Source organism: Perna viridis, chromosome 15 (genome assembly GCF_037379345.1).
Source record: "Perna viridis isolate PV_CMFRI_1.1 ecotype Kerala chromosome 15, ASM3737934v1, whole genome shotgun sequence".
Taxonomy (NCBI): Eukaryota; Metazoa; Mollusca; class Bivalvia; order Mytilida; family Mytilidae; genus Perna; species Perna viridis.
In genome coordinates this window covers 6,132,546-6,158,154 of record NC_142459.1, presented here as the reverse complement: position 1 = coordinate 6,158,154, position 25,609 = coordinate 6,132,546, and the positions used below count along the sequence as shown (strand labels likewise).

Below are 25,609 nucleotides of genomic sequence, written 5' to 3'. Positions count from 1 at the left end.
TATATGTAACTTCTCTGCTAACATATGGACATGCGTATGTATCTACTTCAAATGAGTCGCATAGTTTTTATTTTGGAAGATATTGATGAAGACGGCTATTCTAAATCTATTATAAAGTATAAGCTTTATCAAGGTTAAATAGGATGTGTACGTTCCTCGCACGTTAAAGAACCCTGCTGTGGTATTCGATAGGAGTAGGAACCTTTGCGCTCCGCCACAGGAGGCTAAATTGCCCGACCTTACCCATCCCCCCTTTTTCCAGTGGCAATAAAAGTTTGTCGACCCTATTGTCCTTGTGTCCCATCCTTTTTTTTTTCATTTCATGTTCATTTTATCATCCATTTCATGTTCATTGTCTGAATATAGCTGAAATATTGCTGCTCGTACGTTAAACCCCAACAAACAAACAAACATATTTGGCCTCGATTCTATGATATGTACCCCGGTGCTCATATTCAGAGACTGTTTCTTAGTTTGGGTCTTATGGATTTTAATAATAGACTTGACGCAATACTCAGCAACCAAGAAGACTTAATATGAATATTTTTGAACGGACGTTAAACAGACATCAGCTAATTAGTCCGTTATATTTGACTGCATAGTTCTAGGATTGTAACATGAGACTTAGGTTTATCATTACTATTAGATTGTTAACGTACATGTACATGTAAGTTTGATATTTATAAGAATTTGCATTTTTATCATGAAATGCAGAAAACAAATGTAAATTAAATAAACCAATTACATTTTCATTTTGAGAAACTCCTAAAACTTTGGGTACAAAAATTAGTACAGCAAGCAAGTGACGCCAAAGTAGCAATCATTAGTTGTTTATAATCATTAAAACATTGGACTGGAATTTTAATGTTTGACTGTTTTTTTTTTTTTTTGTTTTTTTTTTTAATTTGGCAGGCGCATTTTACTTTTTTTCTTGACTTAAAAAACTTCAAATTGCTTATGGTGTAAATACTGAATATAATAACTTATGTTAAATGGTATGACAATGATTGAACTTTGTATTCACACAATTGTTCTTCTGTTCAAGTTTTGGTTTTGAAATTATTCTCGCCAAATTAGTTAAGTATGGCTCTGTCATAAGTAAAGATGATCTATGAACCCATTCAAACATATTATATTGTTATGTCCTAAAACAATTCTTCCTGCTTTCATTTCATTGTATCTGCTTTATCGTGAAATAATTTATAAATGGTCATAGTGCAAAAATCTGGCTGGAATTTTTCCCGCACTTTTCTATATAGTGGAAGGTATCCGAGTCGTAAGTGTCAATATCTCCATTAACCAACTTCCTTTGCTCTTTTGATGTCGAATATAATTTCTATGAGACCAACTGAAGGATTCCAATCAATAGATTGCTGAGATAAATATATGCATAGATTTATGATTTATAATCCTGAACTTTTGCCTGGTTTTAAGGCAGAGTTGTACCTAACTGAAGAAGATTAACTACGTTGTTCAAATGTTAGGTCCTTTTTTGCCAAAACGACAAATGACTTATTTCATTTATTTTTTGCGGTTTCTAAACGGAAGCGATTATTATTTTTTTATTTATTGTAAGAAATGGTGGTATTGGGAATGATATGATTCTCGGGACGATTTACTATAAAAAGAATAATTTAATTCATGGTAATACTTGTGATGTTGACTCCAAATCAACATCATAATGCAAGTTTGGTTAAGTTCATTTACTGTTTTAATGAAAAGCATCAATGATACTCATTGTTAAACTTTTTGCAAAATGATTACATTTGTTTTGAATAGTTTAAAGTGAAAATGCTATATTTTTATTTTCCAACAGCTGTATTGGACGAAAATAAATTACGAACCAGTTTGTTTTTCAAGAGGGTACACAACACCTAAGGGAAAACACTCTGAAAAAATCTGCAAAAAAAAATATTTTGTGACATTCTGACATAAAACTCAAAGCACCTAAATGATAAAAAATTGTGTTGATGAAGCCACTATATGTATATTGAAACTAATCCCATAACACATGTGGCTAAAATGTATTAAAAATTATATATTCTGCTTCTTTTATCAACGTAAAGCACTGAATATAATTTCAAGAAATTAAAACGAGTCTAATAAATTTAGTATTAGCTACAGCCTTAAACTAATAATTGGATCTTACATTTATATTCCTACAATTCATCATTAGAGCATATGCATCTGAATTATTTGTTACACAACTTTTATTCCAGAGTATTTGTATTTAACTACAAACCTGTAACTTTGAAAAAAATACACAAAACGTCAATATGTCATGCTTTATTTTGCTAACAGTCCTTGTTCGGCCTACACCATATGTCCTGAAAACATGCTATTCATATTTCCCCATACATACGACACTTTCTTTTTGGAGTTATTCTTTAGGTATACCTTATCACCTTTCTTCAACTTCAGAACAGCTTGCAGAGAGCTTGTTGCATGTTTAGCATAATATGTTCCAAAAGCTCTACAAATAACCTGGTTATTTTTCATGAGATTAATATGAGTAAAATTTCTGCCATAGCTGCCCGTTATGAAACTTGCTTCAAACTGGTATTCACCTTCCTCAGGTGCTGTGAATACCCCTGTTATTTTACTAAAGCAATTTCCAATATTCGTGACTACCCTGTCGAATTTAATAATATGGCCCTTGAAAATCTTAATATTAGAATCCGGTACAATAACAGCCATAAACCCTGTTTTGAGAGAAGTGCCATCTGTTTCTTCACTGGTGTCATCATTCCTGGAAAGGTACATGGAAACTTAATCCATATTACACGTGCGAGGAGACACACCAAGTTATTAATTTTTCCTCCCAAGTACATTACCCAATGTTTCTAAATGCTGATCAGCAGAAGGTTTTAAATTACAATAAACAAAACTGACTTATTCACGTATTTTGTCTAGCTCAAGGAAGCGGCAAATGTTCATTTTCTCTTTTACTTGCAGCTGCAGACAAAACGATACTCTCGGACAAAATTCAAATTTTACGTCGTTTGTTAATCGAAAATCATTCACTTTTTTCCGACTTTGCAAGATTCTTGCATTTTATGTTAGGGTTAGCTGCAGCGTCTAGAGAGAATTGTGCATGTCAAACACAGACACGGCTAAAGCATCGAGACTATGACAAAAACTTTAATTTATGTAAACGTTGTTCAACAGAATCACCAGTTCAATGAAAAAACTTTTCTCCTACTTAAAAACTTTTTAGATATCGGCACATGGTTGGTTCAAAATGTATTTTTCTTCATGACCTTACGCACAAAGACCAAAATAAAGGTACATATGAAGATAAAACAAGAGGCTCCCAGGAGTCAAAATCGCTCACCTAATTATTTTTTTGCCTTTTAAGGGCAAGAACTCAAACAAGGAGTTGTCTGACAATTTTGACTCAAAGAAGACTTAAGTGAGACTTATTATAAGAATCATTTCATCAATAGAAAGTTTCATTCTATTACAGTTTTTAAGATATTGGCTGAAAAATGCTTAAAACATATTTTTTTACCTTTCAGGGGCAATAATTCAAGCAAGGAGTAGTTCCCGCAAACTTTTGTAGGCCTTATCCAACATAATGGCTGAAAAATGTAAAAAAAAAAGTCATTTTTCACCCCTTACATGGAGTCGCCAGACAACTGTCATCCCTTGGAGACTTATGTAGACCTTATGATAAGGATCATTTCAACAATAGAAAGATTATGGCTAACGGTTTTGGAGATATATGCAAAAAAACTATTGTCTTACCCCTTTGTTCTATTTTTTAGCAACGGCGACGCTGTTTTTCGACGGATCAGAAATGCCCACATTAGTTCTATGCAGGATACATTAAGGAAAATTCATACCAAGTTTGATTCCAATTGATCAAGTAGTGTCAGTATATTTTTGAAAGAATTAACATTAAAAATAACAAAAAAAAATTTAAAAAATGCAATAACTCAAACATGGTATCACAGATCAAAACCAAAATTGTACCTCAGATAGATCATATCATGTTGAACACTTTCATCCAGTTAGAATTTGATCTAACCAACTGGTTTTGGAGATATATGCGAAAACCCACCGTCTGACCCTTATGCTCAATTTTTAGTAACAGCGGCCATGTGTTTTGACGGATCGAAAATCCCGACATCAGTTCTATGCAGGATACAATAATAAACATTATTACCAAATTTTGAAAAGTTGTAATAGACGAAGGACGCCAAGTGTATTAAATTTAACTTTTGTTTGTTTATTGGGGTTTAACGTCCGAGCAGCAATATTGCAGCTATATTCAGACAATGAACATGAAATGAAAAAAAAAGGATGGAAAACAGGTACAACAGGATCGACAAACTTTGATTGCCACTAGAAAAAGGGAGGATGGGCAAGGTCGGGCAATTTAGCCTCCTGTGGCGGAGCGCAAAGGTTCCTACTATCGAATACCACAGCAGGGTTCTTTAATGTGCGAGGAACGTGACATCTTTCCCAACACTATGGTTTGCGGTCAGGTTTTCGGTATTATAGCCTGACAACCCCAGCATGTAACACGCCAGGGGTACCCCATTCGACCACCTGGCGCACACATCCCAGTTGCTCTGTGGGCAGAGCGCCTAAGCCCCCGGCTAAGGTTCTGGGCACTTTTTAGTCTCCTTTATTAAATTTAACTAAAAAGTAAGCTAAAATGTTGAAAAAAATTTTAATTGGATAATATAAATATTTGATTAGAAATTTACAATGTGGATTGTATGGGGTATAGGTAGTAAGCAATGAGGGGGGGAGGGGGTTGGAATATGGTATAAGTACGAAGTTCATAAGATATTAAAGAAGTATATTCCCTATCTGTGTGTTCTTTGTGTTCATTACTAATTGATTAGTTGATCGCAAATATTTCATAACCAATCGCATAGACCTGGCTTAATTATTAATTATTTGAGAAAAAAAGTACAAAGATTAGTTGATCGTCGTTTTGATTTACTTCACGAGCAATAAAATTGTTTGGTTAAACAAATACTTTGAGTTGTCTCCCTTATATTATCATTTTGATACATCATGATAGTTCGCAGCCTTGTTTTCCAATACAATACTTTTACCACATTATCTTGGGGATTAATAATAAATTGAAAATAAACATCTAATTAGATGGGCTTTGGCTATAGTAAGTCACTGTAAGGCCGTGAACAAGTGCAAATAGAAATCAGTTTTAATTATATATATAAAATATATATAAGAAATATGTATAAGGGATGGAAACAAAAAAAGTAACTAACAGCCCTAAAGACCCCCAATGAAAGACCTTTGCAGATTGGATCTTGTACGTTTATTTAATGGCCCCGTGCAGGTCCGGGTGTCAAATGAAAAAGCCTACAGCAGCGATAAGCTTGTCGTAGAAAGCCACTAAACAGATCTCAGAACCCTAGCCAGGAGCAACTAGGTTGCGTGCCCTAGCTGTTGGAATGGGGTTCCAATGATATGCTACATGCTGGGGTCGTTACGACATTACCGAAAGCCTGACCGCATACCATAGTGGAGCACCCTAATGAGTAAGATGTTTCGTCCCTCGCGCGTTATAAAAACCCTGCGGTGGTGTTCGATAGAATAAGAAGCCCCTTTCATCGCTACAGGAGGCAAAATTGCCCGACCCAAACGAAAATCGTCCACTCTTTATCATCATGTCCTATCCTATATTATTTCATGTTAATTTTATCATCCATCCCAAGTTCATTGCCCGGATATAGCTGAAATATTGCTGCCTTGGCGGTAAATAGCAATCAATCGTACATTTAATGTGGCTCTCTTAATACAAATTAGCCTACTTCCGTCTTTGGTTACACGGTCTTCTCTCAGCCATTTAAGCCCCGTGCAGGTCCGGGTGTTAAAAGAATAGGCCTGCAGCAGCGCTAAGCTTGTCGTATAAGGCGAATAAATAGTGCTCAGAATCCTAGCCGGGGGCTAGGCGCTCTGCCCACAGAGCAACTAGGATGTGTGCCCCAGGTGGTGGAATGGGGTACCCCTGGCGTGTTACATGCTGGGGTTGTCAGGCTATAATACGGAAAACCTGACCGCAAACCATAGTGGTGCACCGTGTTGGGAAAGATTCCACGTTCCTCGCACGTTAAAGAACCCTGCTGTGGTATTCGATAGGAGTAGGAACCTTTGCGCTCCGCCACAGGAGGCTAAATTGCCCGATCTTACCCATCCCCCCTTTTTCCAGTGGCAATCAAAATTTGTCGACCCTACTATCCTTGTGACCCATCCTTTTTTTTTTCCATTTCATGTTCATTTTATCATCCATTTCATGTTCATTGTCTGAATATAGCTGAAAAATTGCTGCTCGGACGTTAAACCCCAACAAACAAACAAACAAAAACTCAGCCATTTAAACGAAGTATTTATCAAAATCTAGATTTTTTAAATGCTCATTGTCACATATTATGACACGGTTATGTTTACTTCCGGTCTATTCCAACACCCGGATCCTATAATTAGCAATGAAATGGTAACAATGCATATGTACGATATCACATTATTAAGACTTTGGATTCCTAAATGCCTAGTTGCTTATGTCATATTCGGTGAATGTGGTATCTCGATATTACAAAACCCTTTGAAGTTTACCTAGAGAGGAGGAGGTTCGGTTAGAACCCCTTTGGCCTAACAATGTTGGGCATTTTTGTTTTGTTTGTTTGTTGGGGTTTAACGTCCGAGCAGTAATATTTCAGCTATATTCAGACAATGAACATGAAATGGATGATAAAATGAACATGAAATGAAAAAAAGAAAGGATGGGTCACAAGGATAATAGGGTCGACAAATTTTGATTGCCACTGGAAAAAGGGGGGATGGGTAAGGTCGGGAAATTAAGCCTCCTGTGGCGGAGCGCAAAGGTTCCTACTCCTATCGAATACCACAGCAGGGTTCTTTAACGTGCGAGGAACGTGGCATCTTTCCCAACACGGTGCACCACTATGGTTTGCGGTCAGGTTTTCCGTATTATAGCCTGACAACCCCAGCATGTAACACGCCAGGGGTACCACATACCACCACCTGGGGCACACATCCCAGTTGCTCTGTGGGCAGAGCGCCTAGCCCCCGGCTAGGTTTCTGAGCACTGTTTAGTCGCCTTTTACGACAAGCTTAGCGCTGCTGCAGGTTTATTCTTTTAACACCCGGACCTGCACGGGGCTGGGCATTTTTGAAAATTTGATTAAAACTGATTTCTTGGTAGTACCATAAACCAATCAAATCAACTATAAAACACATCAAAGAGCTAGAGAAACAACATAAAAGTGTCTTTGTTTTAGAAGCCAAATTTTGCCTTTACCGAACCAACTTCTTTCTGTCTTACCTTGTATAATATCCGTAACCAGATGCAAGGTTTACAATACATACAGTTGTAATACTAGCTATTACAAAGGACTTCATCATAAGACTGCCGTTCAATTTTATAAATGTACACCAGGAAACACAATATTTTATAGAAAAAAACAGGTTCGTATTAAGGAAGTACAAAAACACTACAACATTACCGTATGTTAAAACACTGATTTCATTTTGTAATGGAGTTGTACACATAAAAAAAACTCCTACGATTTAACCGATGTTACATTATGCAAAAAAACTAAAAATACTGAATTGGTGTTGTTGTAAAGCTTGTTACATCCTACCACATCCCCATTCAAATGATATCGGCACGTCAAATATATTTTCAGACGCCGTATATTTTACCAGCATATTTTTCTACTTTAGTTAAAAGCAGCAAGAAAATGGCTTTCGGAATATGGAAATAGAAGTAAAACATACCCAAGGCAATCGAACATTGATAGCTACAGAAATTTCGACGAACGAAATCACAGAAAAGTGGAAATCGGTGTCATACTCCTTGTGGGTTTCCACGAAAACGAAGATAGTAATCACTTTTGTAATCCAGGGCCTGTATTCACAAATAACAGTTAAGTCTCATATTATGGCGTCCCGTGCAGGCCCGGGTGTTAAAAGAATAGGCCTGCAGCAGCACTAAGCTTGTCGTATAAGGCGAATAAACAGTGCTCAGAAACCTAGCCGGGGGCTAGGTGCTCTGCCCACAGAGCAACTGGGATGTGTGCCCCAGGTGGTGGAATGGGGTACCCCTGGCGTGTTACATGCTGGGGTTGTCAGGCTATAATACGGAAAACCTGACCGCAAACCATAGTGGTGCACCGTGTTGGGAAAGATGCCACGTTCCTCGCACGTTAAAGAACCCTGCTGTCGTATTCGATAGGGGTAGGAACCTCTGCGCTCCGCCACAGGAGGCTAAGTTGCCCGACCTTACCCATCCCCCCTTTTTCCAGTGGCAATCAAAGTTTGTCGACTCTATTGTCCTTGTGTCCCATCCTTTTTTTTCATTTCATGTTCATTTTATCATCCATTTCATGTTCATTGTCTGAATATAGCTGAAATATTGCTGCTCGGACGTTAAACCCCAACAAACAAACAAACATTTTATTTAGTTGGAAAAAAAAACTTTTCAAACATATTTTCTCATTCTTCATTTTCATGATCCCATACGAACGCCCCATTTGAGATTTGCATTTTTCTCCAGTAGTTAGCTATGATAAATGCAGATGCCCATTTCTATATTTAAACAATGAAATAACATTTTTGTACCATGGAGACCAATTTTTGAACACGAAAATACTTTTAAGTTATTCAAAGGCAACACATGTCCGATTTCTTGAAGTTTTCCTGAAGTTAACAAATACATTTTCTACGATTAAGATAATGTTACCTTATGTTAAGAAAACTTTGAAATAATCGGATTAGGATAGTTTCTTCCTTGTTGTTCAAGGAATGTTTCTCATTTTCCAAACAAATCTGGTTATTGGCAGTTGGCCTTCTCAACAGCGATTTTTAAAGTATTAACTGGCCAAAACCATGATTTTCTGAAAAAAAAACCCGCTCACAAAGAAAACAAAACTTCCTGATAATTTAATTTAAAATTGATATTAGTCCAACGAATGAATTGGTAAACAAAACATTGATTTATTTGTGATTATTTGATTCTCGAACTGTGGACTGGTCGATGTTAATGGCATCACCAATATTACAGGAAAAATAAACAAAATAACCAGAGATCCCTTTCACAAGAATCGTAAGAGTAAAGTAAGTAGTAAGTTATGACGTCATCGTAAATAAAAGTCCGACTAATTTTACCCCTACGACTTTTTTTGTGAAAAAGACCACAGATTTAGGCAAAGAGTAGCAGCTACTTTTAAATTTCCATCGCATTCGTGATCAAATAAGATCGTTTGATTGTTTGTTTGTTGGGGTTTAACGTCCGAGCAGCAATATTTCAGCTATATTCAGACGATGAACATGAAATGGATGACAAGATGAACATGAAATGATAATGAAATGAAAAAGGGATGGGACACAAGGACAATAGGGTCGGCAAATTTTAATTGCCACTGGAAATAGGGAGAAATGGGTAAGGTCGGGCAATTTAGCCTCCTGTGGCGGAGCTCTATGGTTCCTACTCCGGAACAATACCACAGTAGGGTTCTTTAACGTGCGAGGAACGTGGCATCTTTCCCAATACGGTGCACCACTATGGTTTGCGGTCAGGTTTTCCGTATTATAGCCTGACAACCCTAGCATGTAACACTTCAGAGGTACCCCATTCCACCACCTGAGGCACACATTCCAGTTGCTCTGTGGGCAGAGCGCCCTAGTCCCCGGCTAGGGTTCTGAGCACTATTTAGTCGCTTTTTACAACAAGCTTAGCGCTGCTGCAGGCCTATTCTTTTAACACCCGGACCTGCACGGGGCCAAATAAGATCGACAAAACCACGAAAATTTGATATTTATTTATATCCGCAACATTTATTTTGTATTTGAAAATAAAAATTACAACACCTTTTTGCAACACATTTTCACATAATGGACAAAACTTATATCAATATTTGATGACATTTTGTCTAAGAGGTCCTCTCTTGTTCATGATGCATCTTCTTTCATGGGCGATAATATTCTCACAAACTCTTGAAATATAGTATTACTGTGTTGACGGACACATATGGCGTTATTTGGTGAACATTTCTATTATATTGACGAATTCTATAAAACCTGCACAATAGAAGAGTAATTTCATAGAGAAAAGCTTAAACTTAAGTGGAAAGGTTATTGATGTCATCTTGCAAATAATTGTGTATTTTTGGTCGACTCCATATATCTCCATATAAGGTTTTTTATATAAGTTTTTCCATCAACAAAATATCTTGAAACTTACACAAGATGGCTCTGAATTTTAAAGTGACTTTCTCCTTAAGAAAATTATTATATCTCTTTCTACTCCTTATGTTTGCCTAATTTGAGGTGCACTATCCCGTGCTTGGTACTGATTCCCATCCACATTTCAGCCACTTTTCCAATGTCTAGGATTTGATTATCAATACTGTCTCACACAGACAGTACAACATACCTATCGTGTTTATTTTTCGATCTAAAGTGAAGTGGTACCCAATTTGACAAGTATAATTTTGGACCCGTCTATTGTTTAAAAAAAAATGTCATATTTTACATCACAAATGCATTATTTCTCAAAATTTAATAATTTTTTTTTATTAACTGCAATGATAAAAGAGGAGTAAATTACATCAAAAGCACTGAAATTAATTGAAGGAAGGGAGATAACTCTTTAATTTGAAAAAAAAATAGGTTGTTGTTTGTTTGGAAATTTTACAATAATTTTCTAAGCCATTCATTGTCGATTAAAAAAAAAAAGGTTACACTATTTGATATACAAATGATATTTTTTACCCTGTGCCATATCATTTTACATGGACATCCTCTTAAATAGACTATAACATGGACTTGGCGTACTGCAGCATATATTCACCGTATCCATTCTCGTTATACATTTATGATAAATAAATCAAACGTATTGATCAACACCAGGCAAACACTTTGTGAAATAACTAGATTACAATACCGAACGTTGCATTTATTATTTTATGGATTTTTATATTTGTTCGTTACTTTGTGTTGTTCAAGGTTATAACGACCTCTGCAACTAGCATGTATAGAGTTTGTAAGTCTGGTTCTAATTTCAGTTTCTTTTCCGGAATTTCCAATGTAGAACGTATTGAAATGCGAAGACCGATCTTAATTTTTTTGTTAACATCCGGTTAATCGAAACGCTGCACCACAATGCAAAATCTCCTATTTTATGACTTTTAACCTGTAGAACTAGATATTTGTCACAATTTAACTTTTTACACAATTAATTTATTTAAATGTTTACTGCTTAGACAAGTACTAAATTAAACTACTCTTAACAACAATCGATTCCTCAACTTGTAAAACGAAATAAAAATTTTTTGATCCATTGTTTGCATGAATTTCAAATGGACTTGTATCTACTATGAGAATACAATATTTCAACATCTAATTTAGTGATCGCACATGGCCTAAACATCTATAAAGGGTTATGAGGTATAATTATAACAACCGATAAGGTTGAAGGTGATAAGACAGAATGACCACTTTAGTAATAGGTATGTAAACAAAACCTTAAGTGTGATGATCTATTTTGACGTTTTAAAATGGACCTGCCTAATCCATTATAGATGTATTCTAGATTCCTATTTTAACAGACGTAACTAACTCGGTTCTCTAAGTAAATTTGATTCGAATTTATCTTATTTGATATACCATCAATTTTTAGAGCCCAATTTAATGTACGGTCAGAAGATATGTACGATAAGATAGTAATACCATGGTTATTGATTCTACTTGTTTTGTTTCATGGACACTCTGTCTCTTTAAAGTGTATATGACCGCTTTGGTGATCTCGGTAAGCATGCTATAAATTGGAACCGTTTCTGTGCCACAATTCATCGGAACGTTTGTATTCAGCATTTTACACCAATCTCATGTAAACATCGGAGTAACTTGACTGATTTCATTCTGTTTCAAATAAAGGCTAAATAGGCTTTGATGAAATTGAATATGATAAAAACATATCACTGATTTCAAGAGTAATGGCCCTTACTCTAGGTCTTAAACCATTATCAAATAACCAACCAAATAATCAGTCATGGGTTTGATACTGGTTTGCTTGTCATATGTATAGGTACTATTATCATCGTCTAGAATATGTAACACAGTGTTGGTTAATAGGAACACATTCAATTAGATACTTTACTTTTCAGGATTTTTTATTTTGTTTCCAAGCTATATATGTGAGTAAATGTTGATACATATTAAGTAATGTTCAGCAATATTTTTACAACCTCTTGCAAAAAAGAAATGGAAAAGACGGCCAACTATACAAATCATTTTGTCAATAATGTACGATAAAAAAATAAAAGTTACCGATCATAGTTCACGAGGTAGTTCTTTACTACTCTAATTCAACGTTCAATGACTTAACAAGAACTGTTTTAATTGGTTTGTGGTACTTGTTTAGAGTTCCATCAAAGTCACGATGTATGACATACACATGCATATATAAAGTTGCCAATATTTTTTTTATTGAATAATAGACAGAAATCATCTGAAACGCTTGTATACAATACATACTTCTCAATATATTCTGTTCAACCCCCCAAAAAACATGATATGATTTGGATTGGTTTTTTGCACAGACCAAATTCATATTTTACGACACTTACTCCCTGGCAGAGTTTTGAAGTTTATTGGATTGACAAAATAGAAAATATTTCCTTTATGCATTTACAGTTTGAGAATATGTACTCCCTGCACATTTTTTGGCACTTTCAATTATTTCCATAGAATCCTTTACCTGTGAAAGTTTTTAAAAAGATCATTTAAAATTACCAAAAATATATGTACACAATTACCACATTTTACTCTCTTAACTGTAAGAAAATGAAAAAATGCGATTTGAAAGTTGTAAAATGGAGAACTGTCAGGATGTTGATAATTCATTTTAATAAATATGTTGATGGTCTAATTTGTGTGTATATATCCAAGATCATGACTTGGAAAGAACTTTAATCGCTCCCAATTTCCAATGCATCTTTTCCAAGTTAATGCCACGTTTTGCCATTGAAAAATGTTAATTTACAAGTCAATAATTCCATTTTTAAACATCTACTGTACTGTCTGTCAAAATACTATTCGATGCACTATTAACGAATAATCCTATTGCTAGAATTTTTAAATAAACACATTCGTTCTTTTAATATAACAGTATACTTTTAATACTAGAAATAGTACTTTATACTTTTCTTAGCTGCCAACACACTTTGTGTTGAATGTAAAGGAATTTCAAACCCAAATGATTGTCCAATCGTCACACGATGTGGAGCCCATGAGGTATTTATAAGTTATCAAGGCTAAAAAATACAAAACCATCTAAAAATATAAACACATTGACATACAATAAGAACGAGTCATAAAGTAACCGAAAACGATATTACAGAAACCATAAGGACAGCGGAAGTAATAAAAAAAAACATTGACACATCAGCTTATGAAAAGCCTGGATCGTATGAACCGTCTAATTTACGACACAGACGTGTGCAATACCTCTCAAACAAACTGATTAATTGATTACATTTTTACGCAGGAAAATTGTAAGATATATTAATGCGTTTTAATGCGTGTGAGTTTTAATTGCCTCTGGAAATAGGGAGAGAGCAATTTAGTCTCCTGTGGCGGGCCACCAAGGTTCCTACTTGAATATCACAGCAGGGTTCTTTAACGTGGCATTTCCCAACACTGTGCACAACTATGGTTTGCGGTCAGGTTTTCCGTGTAAGGTTGATACTATGGTAACCCCATTCCAGCTTCTTGGGCACACAACAATGTTGATCTGCTGGCAGAGCGCCTTAGTCCGGGTCACCCGGTCAGGGTTCTGAGCACTTTTTAGTTGCCATGGAGACATGTTTTCCTAAGTTATATAAAAGCTTTTTATGTTAAGTCATATGGAAGACCTATAATTACAATATGGTTTTAATTCACTTGTTTTTATGAATTATTTTTTTTAGTGTTCATCCATTCCAATGTAAAATACACAAGATTCTGCAATTGTTCCCCGTTGAGATTATTTTTGTTGATTATTGCAGACTTGTTACGTAGAGCAGTATATAACAAATGATGGAATAGTGCTGTTTGATCAAGGTTGCAAAGATAAGCAGGTAGGCCAAACATTAAGGGGGTAGACCTAGGGTAAAGAAAACAACTCTTAAAAAATTGAAACGTTTGTATTCAGTTTGTTTGTTTGTTTGTTTGTTGGGGTTTAACGTCCGGGCAGCAATATTTCAGCTATATTCAGACAATGAACATGAAATGGATGACAAAATGAACATGAAATGAAAAAAAAGGATGGGACACAAGGATAATAGGATCGACAAATTTTGATTGCAACACGGTGCACCACTGTGGTTTGCGGTCAGGTTTTCCGTATTATAGCCTGACAACCCCAGCATGTAACACGCCAGGGGTACCCCATTCCACCACCTGGGGCACACATCCCAGTTGCTCTGTGGGCAGAGCGCCTAGCCCCCGGCTAGGTTTCTGAGCACTATTTAGTCGCCTTATACGACAAGCTTAGCGCTGCTGCAGGCCTATTCGTTTGACACCCGGACCTGCACGGGGCGTTTGTATTTAGAATTTTACATCAATCTTATGTAAGTATCTAATTAACTTGGATTCATTTTATTTTGCTTCAAACGAAAGCTTGAGAGGCTTTGATGAAATTGAATATGATACAAACATATCACTGATTTCATGAGTTATGTGCCTTACCCTAGGCCTTAAATAAAAGAGTAATTGACTGACCGGTTATTGTAAGCACCAATTATGATAACACAATTATGATGGTGTCCTACTAGCTGTAACGCATTGATAATGAAGTGTCAGTCACTATAAGAATCAGGCAGTAGGTGACACATAGTATAAAACAAACATCACTTTGATAGCGTAATTTGACAATTTCCACCATCAGAATCAAAGCAAACAGACAAGATTTTCATATCATGCTGGACCATTGATTTACAATTTTAATGCAATGCACTGTAAATGAACATTTCAAGGCAGATATCTGTCAAAAAGCTATTTTTTCTAACATTCTATTGAAAAAATTCTGAGCAAAGGCAGTAATGCAGAGATCAACTAATGGTCTTTTCAAATAGAGAAAGCATCCTTGAGTGATATGTTATTGTGAGATCGGTGGGTTTTGACATGCATGTTTCTGATTTTTGCCCATTTTTCCTCATTCTTACAAATACTTACAATTAATATTGAAATGTGTTCAATGAGCACAATAGTCAAATAGTGACATGACTAAATATTAAACTCAAATAAAATATGATCTATGATTTTATTTTTTGAGGTCATGATAAATCCGAACGTCATACAAAACATAACATATCCTAACAAGAAAATATGTTCCCGAGATCAAGAGTCAAACTAAATATCTTCTGTATGGACTATGTGTACCTGCAGGGTAGGTGTATCCTACTTTCTCACAAAACATCTGCCAAATTGTAGACATCAAAAAAGTCACTTATTATATCGGAACCACCTCAAGTAATTTCCATTCTGAAAATTTACTGCATTGTTTAAATTACATTGAAAAGTAGTTTCGTGTAAGTTAAAGTTTACTGCATTATAAAAAAAAATCATTGTTTATGTAGTTAAGTTATACAGATGTCTTGATATTTATTTATATTTACTTTAAGCTATGTAAGGTTGCCAGTGCTTTTGGCAAGAGAAGTGATACTGTTACTTGTGAGGAATGTTGTGACTCTTTACCTAACAGTATATGTAACCTCGGCGGATGTGGACAGTCACGTAGGTATTGTTTGTTCCCTGCCGCCCAACATCTATATCATGTTAATGCACCAATGTCCGTGTCCACTCTAGCAGACGACGCTTACCCTACCAGTGCACCTGGTTCTTGCTCCAAGTTTTTAGTGGAGTCCGAGTTGCTCATTTGCTTTTGTTACTTTGTATGTATGATTTTAGTTACTTTATGTTCTTTGTTGTGTATGTCTGTTTTCCATGTCTGGTCATTGTCCCTGGATTACATTCTTTTGATTACCGCTATAACTTTGTTTCCCTTGATTACTCTTTCATTACTTTTGAATTTGATTAAATCAATTTTGCCTTATTAGTTGCTTACAAGAAGGTGCGTCGTGTACAAGAAAAACATAATTCAAAAGATATTGCATGTTTAAAAATGTTTTTAAACATACAAATAGAAAGTGTGCAATTCGGCAGATGTTTCTAAAATAGCAGAGGATGAAATTGCCATTGGTTTTAGTATTTAAAAAAATCATTTTTTCTCATTGTATCTTTGTTATTTCTTGTTATTTAATGTTCTTTCTCTGTCTGTTTTCTTTGTTTAGTCGTTATTCTACGATTACATCTTTCTTTAATTTTTATTTGAATCCTTGATTTCTCATCCATCTTCTCATGTCCTATATGCACAATTAATTCTTGACATATGATGTCACTAGACGTTTATACATGACACAAAATATCTTTATTTGCCTTCTTGAAATAATCAACACCATTTACCAGTTCCCTTTGTAAATACTGAATTTGAAATATTGTTTGTTTTGTTTGTTTCTTGGGGTCTAACGTCCGAGCAGCAATATTTCAGCTATACCCGGCTAGGGTTTTGAGCACTATTTAGTCGCCTTTTACGACAAGCTTAGTCCCCGTGCAGGTCCGGGTGTTAAAAGAATAGGCCTGCAGCAGCGCTAAGCTTGTCGTATAAGGCGACTAAATAGTGCTCAGAACCCTAGCCGGGGGCTAAGGCGCTCTGCCCACAGAGCAACTGGGATGTGTGCCCCTGGTGGTTGAATGGGGTACCCCTGGCGTGTTACATGCTGGGGTTGTCAGGCTATAATACGGAAAATCTGACCGCAAACCATACTTGTGCACCGTGTTGGGAAAGTTGCCACGTTCCTCGCACGTTAAAGAACCCTACTGTGGTATTCTCCCGGAGTAGGAACCATGGGGCTCCGCCACAGGAGGCTAAATTGCCCGACCTCTACCAACCTCTCCCTATTTCCAGTGGCAATCAAAATTTGTCGACCCCATTATCCTTGTGTCCCATCCCTTTTTTCATTTCATCATCATTTCATGTTCATTTTATCATCCATTTCATGTTCATCGTCTCAGTATAGCTGAAATATTGCTGCTCGGACGTTAAACCCCAACAAACGACAAGCTTAGTGCTGCTGCAGGCCTATTCTGAAGCAGCACTAAGCTTGTCGTAAAAGGCGACTAAATAGTGCTCAGAGCCCTGAATTTACAATAAACAACAATATTAATTAAAAGAGAGAAACATGTATCAAAAAACCATCTTCCGATTACCAGAATGCACATTCAATTAAGAACTTACAATAAACAAAATTGATTGATTAATTATAGGGGTTTAACGCCCGAGCAGCAATATTTCAACTTTATTCAGGCGATGAACATGAAATGGAAGATAAGATGAACATGAAATGATGATGTTATGAAATGTGGGATTGGACACAAGGATAATAGGGTTGACAAATTTTGATTGCCCTAGAAAAATAGCGGGATGAGTAGGACCGGGCAATTTAGCCACCTGTGGCGGAGGGCAAAGGTTCCTACTCCTATCGAATACCACAGCAGATATCTTGAAACGTGCGAAGAAAGTGGCATCTTTCCCAACACGGTGCACCACTATGGTTTGCTGTCATGTTTTCCGTATTATAGCCCGACAACACCAGCATGTAACACGCCAGGGGTACCCCATAAACAAGAAAATCAATAAGAGTAAAGGAATATGTATCAAAACACAATCTGTTGATTAAGAATGCGGCTTGATCTGCATTCTGACAACTACAATTGATAAATATTTGCATTAATACCAGAGTAAACGACAAGACTTCCAAGTAGTTAACAAGAAATTCCATTCATATTATAAATTCCAGCTCCACAACTACCTACCGGATCGAAGTTTTGTTTTGAATGTGTCAGTGCAAGTAGTCCAGATCAATGTAAAACACTTACTGTATGCAACGGGACTCAGGTTCGTTCTTTACTTCAGTAACAATTGGGTAATTATTTCTATAGATCTAAAACACTGAAACATTTTTTCTATTACACACAGTAGAACTCTCGTTGATGGATTTGCCTTTTTTCGATAGGTTTGGTTTTGAGCTTCTGGTATACAATTTGTTTGGACTTACATCTTCCTATATATTTGATTTTATTGCTACTGTTAAGAGACTATTACTTGAAACACGTGTGGCCATTTGCTTGTTGGTGATCCTCCACCTGAGTGTATCCCATGTGATTGCCCTTTCTCTATCAAACATGTTCTTCTAAATTGTGTGGATTTTGCCAACACCAGGCAAAATTATTTTGACTGCGCCAATATGTTTGATTTGTTCAAGACCGTTTCATCTAAAAACATCATCGATTTCTTGCGGGACATCGGTTTATTTAATAAAATCTAAATTTGATACCTTCCTTAGTTTTTCAATATTTTAAATGTTTTATCGAAGTTATGTTTCTATAAGTATTTTATGTCTTAGGTTCACCTTTTATGTACCTTTTTATATGTACATAGCTGCTTGTTTTAATTTCATTATTTTATGAAGAGACTTTGATCTTGCTTTTAATATTTCCATTTCATTCAATGTTCTTGCCGTGATATGGCCCTAGTCGCCGAAACGGCATTAAAAGATAAGAATCAATCAATCAATCATGAAACACGTGTACAACATGCCGAAATATCGAAATTTGCAATTCAATTACAGGTATTTTTGTATCTAAATTAACATCACTATTCGTTTGTACAATGTGGTTGGTTTAATCGCGGATGTCCACAAAGAAATTAAGCAATATGGTTTGATTCCTGTTTATGACTGGTTAAGTGGGTGTATAATTTGTATTTAATGTACGAATATTTCAAACAATTTTCTCTATGAGTTTTTAAAATGATCTGCATAAACATACCACAGGATTATGATATGGAAAGTATGACCAAGTGTGATTATATCGTACTCTTGTAGTTCCATATTCACTTGATTGATTTCCTGTTTATTTTGCATATTCATGAAAGCTGATTGGTTCAACGTATTATATTTCCTTTCTCTTTCGTCTACCCTAAACTTGCTTTTTATGAGCAACTCGGCGGGTGTTTGTAGAAAGGCAGAGGACGCTCACCCTACCTGATTCATGCTCATAGTTTTTAGTGAAGTCCGAGTTGCTCATTTACTTTTGTTACTTTGTATGTATCTTTTTTTTTAATTTCTCTATGTTTTTTTTGAATGGTTGTCTGCTTTCTATGTCTGGTCTTTGTCACTGGGTTACATTCTTGTGATTTCTGCTAGAGTCTTGGTTCCCTTAAATACTCCATCAAATAGATTATGTCAGATTGGTTGAAGAAATAAATAACTAATATGCAAATTATCTTGTAGCTTTGTTCCGTACAAGAAACAAAGAATCTTTTAGGAGTAAAGAAATGGAAGCTTGGTTGTCTTGATAAAAAGGTAACAATTTTCAACGTAAACTAAAGGATTGATTGATTGATATGTGTTTAACGCCTAAGCAGTAATTTGTCTGCTATATCCGGGCGATGAACATAAAATGGATAATAAAATGAACATGAAATGATGATGGGATTGGACCCTTGATAATAGGGGCGATGAGTTTCGATTGCCATTATTAATTGGGAGAGGTAAGTAGGGTCGGGCAATTTAGCCTTCAGTTGCGAAGCTGACGAGTCTTCTCCTGTTGACCACCAGAGCAGGTTAATTTAACTTGCGAAAAACGATGATTTTTTTCAATTACGGTGCACCACTATAGTTTGCGGTCAGGTTTTCTGTATTATGGCCTGACGACCTCAGCATGTAGCATGCCAGGGATGCCATTCCACCACCTAAACGACACAGCCCAGTTGTTTAACTTAAATATATTGTTATTATGCTGGGGGCTAGGCACTGCGCCCACAGAGCAACTGGGATGTGTGCCCCAGGTGGTTGAATGGGGTACCCCTGGCGTGTTACATGCTGGGGTTTTCAGGCTATAATACAGAAAACCTGACCGCAAGCCATAGTGGCGCACCGTGTTGGGAAAGATGCCACATTCCTCGCACGTTAAAGAATCCTACTGTGGTATTCTCCCGGAGTAGGAACCATAGGGCTCCGCCACAGGAGGCTAAATTGCCCGACCCTACCCAAGTCTCCCTATTTCCAGTGGCAATCAAAATTTGTCGACCCCATTGTCCTGGTGTCCCATCCCTTTTCCATTTCATCATCATTTCATGATCATTTTATCATCAATTTTATGTTCATCGTCTGAATATAGCTGAAATATTGCTGCTCGGATGTTAAACCACAACAAACAAACAAACAAACAATTTGATATCAAGTACAGCAATTATAAATGAAACCAAAATAATGTGTTAATTTCAAGCCCTGGAAAATAAACGCTGAAACTGAGGGATAATGTTTTATATAAACACATATTGAGGATAATTGAAAATGCCAAATATACTTGATGAACTCCATGTTGTAGCTCTGTCCAATGTCTACAACATCTTGTCCTCTTTGTTGTGATGACAACGTTTGTAACTATAAGTGCAATGCTTCATCGACTGTCGGGACAACGTCGACACAATCAGGTACTTCACCGACAACAACAAGGACATCGCCTAAAACACTCCCACAACAGACGACAACTTCATTAGGAACAACCGGAACATCTTCTAAAACTCCTGGCCAACAGACGACACTACAAATCAAGACATCAACGAACAATGTTTCATTTTTGCCATCTTCATCAGCTTTGCCAACTACAGGTGAACACAGTTTTTAAGATGAACAAAATACGCAAATTTTTTAGATAATAGATATTTGTCTTAAGGATATACTTTTAAGTGCAAATAATTAAACCATACCATAAAATGGCTTCCTATTTTGATAATTTGGGTTGTGAGTACTTTGTATACGTTTGGTTTTTGGATTTAGACTTTCCTAATTGTTTGACTCTAATGCTGCTGATGAATGTAGCACCTTGAAACACATGTAAAGCATAGCAACATGTTCAATATGTATGATTGGTACATGTAAGTTTGTATTTAATCACTGAACCGATGTATACTTAGTTTTTGACTAATAGCGATAAAGTAATATATTTTTTTTAAATTGCGTTGAAAATTTTTGAAAACTTCCGCATAAAGATCAGAATTTCAATCACTTCAGTGGTTGTTTGAAGTATGGGGTTAGTGAACAAGATCACAAGACAAGAAATAAACATTCAAAAGAATATTAACAACTCAAAAGTAAAGGGGATACAATTAAATAGCCTTGTTACTTTTTATACCCAGCCAAACGAAGGATCAATGTGTTATATTTTGTCCTCCGAACGGTTGTGTGTCATTCAGTTTGTCTGTTTGTCCATCTCATGATGGTTTCTAAATGACAATTTTAAAAGATGTTGAAAGATCTTTTTTACAGCTCACTTATTGAGGGTCATAAAATAACTATCAAGTTCGAACTTTAAGTACCAGAATAAAATTTAGATACCGCCAATGGTAAACTGATTCATGATGTAGAAAAACCCACCGATCAGACAATGGTTTTTAGTCTACATATGTAATATTTTTACGTAACAATGATTATTTCTGTATGCAGATCTGCACTTTTGAGAAAATCATACATTCCTTTCCAACCAAAATCAACCAAATGGAACCAAATCAAGAACGATAACTCTTGCAAAGTACCAATTTCATATACAATCTATATATTTTTTTTTATCTCAAATGCGCAACAACCAAATGAAAAACTTAAACCGGCTATGTGGTCAATGACTGTATCTGAACAAGAATTAAAACTGAATTCGGTGTGTTTTTGACATGCGTGAATCACCTTCTGTCTGATTTTTAGAAAGACTGCTACTTAATTACATCGAATTGGTTATGAAAAAAGGATGGCAATGTTGAATTACCTTTATACGCGAAGTTTGTTTGCATCATGTCACATAAGATGCCCCATATTTTGAAATTTATTGTAGTTTCCAGCCCAATAGTGATGCATGTCAACAAGACTCCAGCCGCTATACATTATGGGGATACCGTGCGTGTGGCTTGTTTTGCTGTCGGATCACCTTCGCCGTCTTATTCGTTCAAATTCAGGGTAAGTGTATTTTCAAAACATAATAACACTCTGAGATGTCTTGTATTCAGATTATTTGTGTCGTTGTGATTTCTCACAAATAAGCTATAAGTACAAGAATATGTTTACACACGTGAAAATTTACGGTCGATATTCTCTAATCCTAACCGTAATTTATCTTACCACTTCAACCACGTGAACAGAATTGTCCGCAGTGTTGTAGTTCTCTTCCTTCTCATTCGTTTTAAGCCGGATTTAACAACTGGTAGGTGATCTAACAAAACAAAAGAAGCTTATCCTGCCGTTTCATTTGGTCCATACTCTCATGTGTGTTCTGATTGTTCATTTTATCTTTATTTTCTTCATGGAATTTTTAATCTATTGATTTTACTTGTATCTATTGCTTAGCTAGTACCAGACCATCGTGTCTGAATATTTTATATAATCATCCGACTAAGTCAGTATTTAAACAGCACTCAGGCTTCAATGTCTTTTACTTTGTTCAATGTAACGTGATCTTAACGTTTGTACATTTATCTGTCCAACGTACTGACAATTATTTTTTTTCCTTTTTTGTTTCTTTTGTTTTGGTTATTTGTACTCCAATTGTTTTCCTTTCAGGATGGACCATTACCTACAAATGCACAAATTAGCGGGAATACATTAATACTGAAACACTTTGTGCCTGAGAATGTTGGTCGCTATGAATGTGTTGCTACAAATACCATAGGGACGGGCAGCTATGGACTCTTTTTATCTTTATATCCCTAATAAAGTACTTTTGTGTTGTGAAGGTATCTTTCTGCTCTACAACGAAAAAGCCTGACCTAAATTTTTCATATAGCTTTTTCAACAGGAAAACTAATTAACGTATAAAGGGAATCTACAAATGAAGTCCTTTGTTGACTTCAGCTACACATATGCAAATGTCTTTAAGTTATATACCCCACAAATGTGCCTGTCCGACTGTCTGTCTGTTCCCGTTCCCTGACGCTTTCCAGATGATAATTTGAGAATGGATAAATGAATTTTCTTGATTTTTTTACAGTTTTCAAGTCCCATAAAGATAAGGTTAAGTAATATTTTCAGCCAAATAAAAAAAAACATCGAGTTGGTCACCTCGTGGCATGGTATCAATAAATAGTTCAATTTGATTTGTAACAAACTTTCTGTTTTTTGATATATTCTGGCTTGATATGATGATGTAATACACTTTGATTGTTCTGCACTTCAAAACAAGGCATGAACACTACTAGTTAGTACGTTTTGATTACGAATTGAATCTTAGTATTTGGTCTATTTTGTGTATATTTTGTTAAGTATCTCAGGATATTGTGACCGGTCAAACGTACAGTGGGACAAGCCGCAATTTTTATTTAAATGCGTTTCTCTAATCTAGTAATATAAATCACAAATAGAATCACACAGGATGGTACCAGACGACAACGCTATGATAAAGCATGTTTCACGCGAAGTTTTGTATTTGCCCAATAATTGACCACGTTTTGACATTACTGAACATTAACATCCTTTAACATAAATATTTTAGTCAACAATAAAATGGAAGTATAGATAAATAAATGATATTTACCTATTGGTTTGTTTGTTTGTTGGGGTTTAACGTCCGAGCAGCAATATCTCAGCTATATTCAGACAATGAACATGAAATGGATGATAAATTGAACATGAAATGATAAAAAAAGGGATGGGTCACAAGGACAACAGGGTCGACAAATTTTTATTGCCACTAGAAAAAGGGGGATGGGTAAGGTCGGGCAATTTAGCCTCCTGTGGCGGAGCGCAAAGGCTCCTACTCCTATCGAATACCACAGCAGGGTTCTTTAACGTGCGAGGAACGTTTTACCTATTGGAATGATATAAAACTTTTAGATGTGAAAAAAAGCCAATATTGCAATTTTAACTCATTCTTAATTTTCCTGAAGCGAAACAATGAGGAACTTTTTTATTGTTTGTAATTTTTTTGTTTCCAGTTCGTAATAGACTTGGGAGGGTCTCATAAATCATTTGCGTTGGATTTCGATTAAAAGTTAAAGTAATATGTTTCTTGATTTATTCTAAGATCATATCCGAATACTTAGTCTGATTATGATCAATGCTTGGTAATTCAATATTATTGTTGAAATATTTAAACTCATAATAGTTGATTGATTGATTGTTGGGGTTTAGCGTCCGAGCAACAATATTTCAGCTATATTCAGACGATGAACATGAAACGGATGATAAAATGAACATGAAATGATGATGAAATGAAAAACGGGATGGGACACAAGGACAGTAGGGTCGACAAATTTTGATTGCCACTAGAAAATAGGAGGGATGGGTAAGGTCGGGCAATTTAGCCTCCTGTGGCGGAGCGCAAAGGTTCCTTCTCTTATCGAATACCACAGCAGGGTTCTTTAATAACAATTATGATCAATGCTTGGTAATTCAATATTATTGTTGAAATATTTAAACTCATAATAGCCAATAACGACAAATTGAATGCTTCACATGAATAGTAAATATTTATTTATACTCAATTGGTTTGTTAATTAATATCCGCTTCCGAGGTGACCTCAAAAGATTCCAAGTAAAATTTGTGTAAAAAGAACTGGAGAATGTCATTTAGATTTATCTCCCTTGTGTGAGCTTCGTATTTGTTGTAAAAAGAAAGTCCAAAGTCCATATCTTAATTATTAAACTTATATCAAGTTTTAATTCAAAAATTACAAAATTAAATTCATTCATGAGTCTTTTATCTCTTATGAATGAAAACAAAATATAAATATGGCATGTGTCAGCCATTGCCTGTGTTTTCCAAGGACATCATCTCAATCTATCGGAAATACTTGATCGTTCACTTCGAAAAAAATGTGTTCTTTGAAAAGATAGAAAATCGAAGGTTTATTTGGTTCAAGTGCTTTTGTATAACAAGTGTACCGAATTGTTCTTTTTGTTTTCAAGTTGTAAAGTGGTAGTCTTTACTACTTGCACAGTAGTAAGAATCATGCAAAATCTGACAAATGCGATACACCCTAAAAAAGGCTACATATTTTTATTTTTGTAGTTAAGTTGTTTTATGGGTCTATATTATGAAATGTGTAATTATTCATTTCAATCTACCTGCTCTTAGGAGATAATCAACATTGAAAATCCAATAGATTCTTTTGTATTTGAGTGTCATTTACAGAGTTATCTCCCTTAAATTTAAAATATACAGTGCATTCTTTATAATTTTTATCTCCTAAGAACACGGGATATATGAAAAACTGAATATTAATTTCTGTTTAGTATGGCAATTCAAGCAAAATATGAAAAATGAAAATATACTGGCTTTTTACTCATGAATCACATTTTAGTGCCTTCTAACTGTATTGACCCTACAAAGGTGGACTGCAATTATTTCAGAAACTTTGATTTATTTTCAAGCTGTGTCCATGTCAATGTTAGAAAAACCTGTTACGGACAGTCATTGATTCTGTAGCAAGATAATAGATGAAAGCCTTCTATTGTCC

General features: G+C 35.6%; 2 protein-coding genes across 2 annotated transcripts; one reads left to right on the top strand and one right to left on the bottom strand.

Annotated features, from left to right (window-relative positions):
* Positions 1 to 2,271: 2,271 nt before the first annotated feature.
* Positions 2,272 to 7,447, bottom strand: LOC148596708 (cerebellin-4-like). Its single transcript, XM_088562886.1, has 2 exons — positions 7,328 to 7,447; positions 2,272 to 2,749 (listed from the first exon to the last, which is right to left on the bottom strand). Exons 1-2 carry the CDS (start codon positions 7,405 to 7,407, stop codon positions 2,314 to 2,316), a joined length of 516 nt encoding a protein of 171 aa, XP_088419012.1. The 5' UTR covers positions 7,408 to 7,447; the 3' UTR covers positions 2,272 to 2,313.
* A 4,047-nt stretch (positions 7,448 to 11,494) lies between these two features.
* Positions 11,495 to 23,650, top strand: LOC148596707 (uncharacterized). The gene is made up of 10 exons (XM_088564308.1): positions 11,495 to 11,513; positions 12,171 to 12,200; positions 13,217 to 13,299; positions 14,052 to 14,123; positions 15,669 to 15,780; positions 17,904 to 18,001; positions 19,398 to 19,469; positions 20,497 to 20,779; positions 21,994 to 22,115; positions 22,716 to 23,650. The coding sequence occupies exons 1-10, from the start codon at positions 11,495 to 11,497 to the stop codon at positions 22,863 to 22,865; spliced, it is 1,041 nt and encodes a 346-aa protein (XP_088420434.1). The 3' UTR covers positions 22,866 to 23,650.
* Positions 23,651 to 25,609: the final 1,959 nt, after the last annotated feature.

What these genes read in the sequence shown, in the direction of transcription:
- LOC148596707 (XM_088564308.1), top strand. An exon ending in TTTGTTTCCAAGCTATATAT is followed by an intron (nt 12,201 to 13,216) that starts GTGAGTAAATGT and finishes TACTTTTCTTAG; the next exon opens with CTGCCAACACACTTTGTGTT. An exon ending in TTGGTTGTCTTGATAAAAAG is followed by an intron (nt 19,470 to 20,496) that starts GTAACAATTTTC and finishes TCCATGTTGTAG; the next exon opens with CTCTGTCCAATGTCTACAAC.
- LOC148596708 (XM_088562886.1), bottom strand. Translation starts at nt 7,407, where the DNA reads ATGATGAAGTCCTTTGTAATAGCTAGTATTACAACTGTATGTATTGTA. An exon ending in GGTTACGGATATTATACAAG is followed by an intron (nt 2,750 to 7,327) that starts GTAAGACAGAAA and finishes GTACCTTTCCAG; the next exon opens with GAATGATGACACCAGTGAAG.